At 51.6% G+C, this 4752-nt stretch overlaps 1 protein-coding gene across 1 annotated transcript; it reads left to right on the top strand.

Moving 5' to 3' along the window:
* Nucleotides 1–810: 810 nt before the first annotated feature.
* On the top strand, nt 811–2096 carry ENH_00008150 (hypothetical protein; the record flags this gene model as incomplete). The annotated part of the gene is made up of 3 exons (XM_013584134.1): nt 811–955; nt 1375–1653; nt 1741–2096. Coding segments are annotated over 3 exons (780 nt in total), but the record flags the coding sequence as incomplete, so codon positions are not given.
* Nucleotides 2097–4752: the final 2656 nt, after the last annotated feature.

Genomic DNA, 4752 nt, shown 5'->3' with positions numbered 1-4752 from the left:
GGTGCGGGGGGCGCGGGGGAGGCGGCGGCTGCTGCGGCGGGGAAGGAGCTGCTGCAGCAGCAGAGCCCCGCAGCAGCAGCAGATGCTGCTGCTGCTGCTGCTGCTGCTGCAGCAGCAGAAAGGGATGAACACAGAAGGGCCCAAATGACTCAGGAGGAAATTCAGAAGCAAGAAATCTGGAGAGAAAAAATCCGAAACGCAGAACGCGGGGTCACCCCAGCAGCAGCAGCAGCAGCAGCAGCAGCAGCAGCAGCAGCAGCAGCGGGAGGCGCTGCGGCCGCGCGGAAGAAAAAGAAAACCAAAAAGAGAAGCAGCAGCAGCAGCAGCAGCAGCAGCAGCAGCAGCAGCAGCGACAGCGACAGCGACGCGTCGCCGCCTGCGGCCGCCAGCCAACACCAGCAGCAGCAGCAGCAGCAGCAGCAGCAGCAGCAGCAGCAGCAGCAGCAGCAGCAAGAGGGGCTGCTGCTGAGGGCCCCCGGCATGGAGGGGCCCCGTCTGGAAGCAGAAATGCTGAAGAACTTCCAAGAGACACAAAAGAGGAGACAGGAGACACAAGACAAGCTGCAGCGGCGGCTCAGCAAAAAGCTGCAGCAGGGGCAGCAGCTGCAGCAGCAAGAAGTCGCCAGTCAGCTTCCCACCCCTGCTGCTGCTGCTGCTGCTGCTGCTGCTGCTGCTGCTGCTGCTGTGGATGCGGATGCAACTGCTGCAGCAGGTGCTGGCCTGGTCCAGGGCCCGTGCGCCTGCTGCTGCTGCTAGTGCTGCTGCTGCTGCTAGTGCTGCTGCTGCTGTGGAGTGCTGCTGCTGCTGCTAATGCTGCTGCTGCTTCTGTTGCGCTGCTGCTGCTGCTGCTGCTGCTGCTGTGCAGAGCTTGCTGCTGTTCTCGGCAGCGACTTTGTGTCCTCCAAACATTTCCGGGGAGAGAAAATGGGATTTGTCTTCAAGACCGGAGACCAAGGTCAAATTGCTGCTGCTGCTGCTGCTGCTGCTGCTGCTGCTGCTGCTGCTGCTGCTGTGGGGTGCTGCTGCTGTCGTGGATGCGTGGCGCTGCTGCTGCGCTCTCTGTTGCTGCTGCTTCTGGTGGCATGTTGCTGCTGCTGTTGTTCGGGGCTGCCTATTCATCTTTTCCTTTTTGCTGCTGTTTTACCTGCTGCTGCTGCTGCAGCTGCTGCTGTTTCACGACTTGCTGCTGCTGCTTCACGTGCTGTTAGAGCTGCTGCATGTGCTGCTTCTGCTTTGCCTTCTCCTGCTGCTGCCCTACCTGCTGCTGCTGCTGTCCTAAGTGCTGCTGCTGCAGCTGCTGCTGCAGCTGCTGCGCCCCAAGCTCTGCTGCTGCGGCCCTAAGTTCTGCTGCTGCTGCTGCTGCTGCTGCTGCAGGCGTGGGTTATTATAAAGACCAGCAGCAAGTGCAGCGCCTCTTCGCAGAGACAGGAGGCCGAACTGCTGCTGCTGTTGCTGAAGATTTGGTGAAGCAGGGAAAGATGCATGCGAAGCAAGCAGCAGGGTTGCTTGCTGCTGCTGCTGCTGCTGCTGCTGGCAGCAGCAGCAGCAGCAAGCTGCAGCACAGCAAGAAGAGGAAGCGATCCTCTTCCTCGGACTCTGACCGCAAGAAGAAAAAGAAGAAAAAGAAGAATAAGAAACATAAAAAGGCAAAGGGTGAGCTTTAGGGTTTAGGGTCTAGGGTTTAGGGTTTAGGGTTTAGGGTTTAGCATTTGTGGTCCGGACTTGCGAGCGGTTTTGCAGGCAAGAAAAAGAGAAAGAAGAGAGCCAGCAGCAGCAGCAGCAGCAGTAGCAGCAGCAGCAGCAGCAGCGAGGACGAAGAGGAGACCCCTGTCTCTAAGCCAGTTGCTGCTGCTGCTGCTGCTTCGCCAGCAGCAGCAGCAGCAGCAGCAGCAGCGCCTGCAGCTAAAGCAGCCACAAGGCCAAATGTTGCTGTTTTGGAAGCAGCAGCAGCAGAAGCCATGCACAGTGCGTTTGCGGACACCATAGCAGCTGCAGTAACAGCAGCAGCAGCAGCAGCAGCAGCAGCAGCAGTATCAGCAGCAGCAGCAGCAGCAGCAGTATCGGCAGCAGCAGCAGCAGCAGCAGCAGGAAGTTAAGAGAAAAACTGCAGGGGCTACTGCATCTGCAGTTTTATTTTCCAGCCCTCGCGTGGGCCCCGGTTTTTGGGGCGAAAGTAAAGGGCTTAGGGTTTAGGGTTTAGGGTTTAGGGTTTAGGGTTTAGGGTTTAGGGTTTGGGCTTTCAGACGCGGAAGAGGCTGCAGAGGGAAGTTCTTCTGAAGATGAATTGGTGGGGCCGAGGCCGATGGAAGTGACGAACAAACTGGCGCAGAAAAACGTCGAGTAAACCCTAAACCCTAATTCCTAAACCCTAAACCCTAATTCCTAAACCCTAAACCCTAGGTGGCAGGCGCGAAGCCGCAGCTGTGGAGCCCAAACCCTAGAAAGGAGTCTCGGGTTGCTGCTGCGGACCTGCTGCAGCAGCTGCGTCCAATTAGACCCCAATTCAGCATTTAGGGTTTAGGGTTTAGGGTTTAGGGTTTAGGGTTTAGGGTTTGTGTACAGCTACGGTTTCGCGCTGCGGCCTGGAGAAGGTGAAGCCATTGCCCAATTCGTGCAGGAGGGAAAGCGTATTCCGAGAAGAGGAGAAGTGAGAAAGGGTTTAGGGTTTAGGGTTTAGGGTTTAGGGTTTGGGGATTCCGGTATAGAGTTCAAGGGTTTAGGGTTTAGGGTTCAGGCGCCGAACCTGAGGCTGCAGCGCCGTTGCAGCTGCTGTTGCGCGTTTTGCTGCGCCTGCGCAGTTTAGGGTTTAGGGTTTGGGGTTTAGGGTTTAGGGTTTAGGGTTTAGGGTTTGTGTTTTAGGTTGGTTTGACGGCTGAAGAGATTTCGACCTTCGAAAGTTTGGGATACGTCATGAGCGGCTCCAGGTGCGGCAAACCCTAAACCCTAAACCCTAAACCCTAGCTTCAAACCCTTGAGCCAAAACCCTAAACCCTAGCTTTAAACCCTCGACCCTAAACCCTAGCTCGAAACCCTAGTCTGTTGAGGTCTTAAGTGAGCTTCTGGAAATAGCAAAAGAGATTTGAAAGTTAAAAAGAATAATTAATTTTAAAAATAAAAATAAATAAATAATAAATAATTAAAATCAAATTAATGCAATTGAAGAAATAGATTTAGCGCAAGGGGAAGGAATGCAGCGTGCGGGTCGGCTCTAGGGTTTAGGGTTTAGGGTTTAGGGTTTGAGGCCCTAGGGTTAAGGGCTCAGGGTTTGGGACCCTAGGGAACAAAGCTTAGGGTTTAGAGTTGAGAATTCTAGGGTTTAGGGTTTAGGGTTTAGGGTTTGCGGTGAATGTTTCCACGCAGCGCTGCATGAATGCAATTCACTGTTCAGTGTTTAGTGTTCATCGTTTCATGTTCCATCTTCACTTTCGAGGGTTTAGGGTTTAGGGTTTAGGGTTTAGGGTTTAGGGTTTTGTTGCAGGCCCCGTCGTATGAACACGATTGACTGTTTATTGTTTAGTCTTCAGTGTATAATTCTCATTGTTTCAGCTTCCATGTTCCACGTTCCGTGTTCGCTGTCAAGGGTTTAGGGTTTAGGGTTTAGGGTTTAGGGTTTAGGGTTTGTGCATAGGCACGATCGCAAGAACGCAATTCAGTAGTCCCTAGAGTTTAGTGTCTATCGTTCCTTGCCCAATTTCCCACGTTCCAAATTCCTTGTTAAGGGTCTAGAGTTTAGGGTTTAGGGTTTAGGGTTTAGGGTTTAGGGTTTAGGGTTTAGGGTTTGGCTGCAGGCACCGGCGCATGAACGCAATTCGGCTGCGGAAGGAAAACCAAGTTTACAGCGTGGAGGAACAGCGGGCGCTGGCGATGTTAAATTACGAAGAAAGAGCAGCTCGAGAAAGTCAATTGATTTATGATTTGAAAGAAATGCTGAAAAAACAAAACGAAACCCTCTTCGCCGAGGAGCTCGAGACAAACCCTAAACCCTAGCCAAACCCTAAACCCTAATTCAGCGAAAAGCGCAGCTCGCGAGGTGCTCATTGATGCCTGATTTGAAAGAAATGCTGAAGAAACAAAACGAAACCTCTTCTCGAGACAAACCCTAAACCCTAGCCAAACCCTAAACCCTAGCCAAACCCTAAACCCTAATTCAGCGCAAAGCGCAGCTCGAGAAGTACTCACTGATTTTCCCAAACCTTCTTCACAACTCCTTTGTTTTGCTTTGGGAGAAGCGGCTCCTCGAGCTCTGTTTGGGATTTGGGATCGGTTTGGGATTTGGGATCGGTTTGGGATTTGGGATTAAGTCGCGTTTTGCGTCGAGCTCTTCATGACACTGATTTAGGGTTTGAAAGAAGTGTTGAGGAAACAAAACGAAACCCTTTTCGCGGAGGAGCTCGAGACAAACCCTAAACCCTAGCCAAACCCTAAACCCTAGCCAAACCCTAAACCCTAATTCAGCGAAAAGCGCAGCTCGAGAAGTACTCACTGATTTAGGGTTTGAAAGAAATGCTGAAAAAACAAAACGAAACCCTCTTCACGGAGGAGCTCGAGACAAACCCTAAACCCTAGCCAAACCCTAAACCCTAAAAGAGCGTATACCGCGAAAACCAAAAACTGCAGCCAATTCATTTTTATATCTCCGATTAACTTTTTTCGCTTATGAAGGCAAAACTGGAGATTTACTTTTTCTTTTAGATTCTTTTATTTGAATTTTAATTAATTTATTTATTTATTTATTTATTTATTTATTTATTT

The sequence above is a fragment of the Eimeria necatrix genome, genomic scaffold (genome assembly GCF_000499385.1).
Source record: "Eimeria necatrix Houghton genomic scaffold, Enh_scaff1236, whole genome shotgun sequence".
Lineage (NCBI taxonomy): Eukaryota > Apicomplexa > Conoidasida > Eucoccidiorida > Eimeriidae > Eimeria > Eimeria necatrix.
Note: the sequence above shows the minus strand (reverse complement) of the source record. Positions and strands in the feature narration are given on the sequence as shown.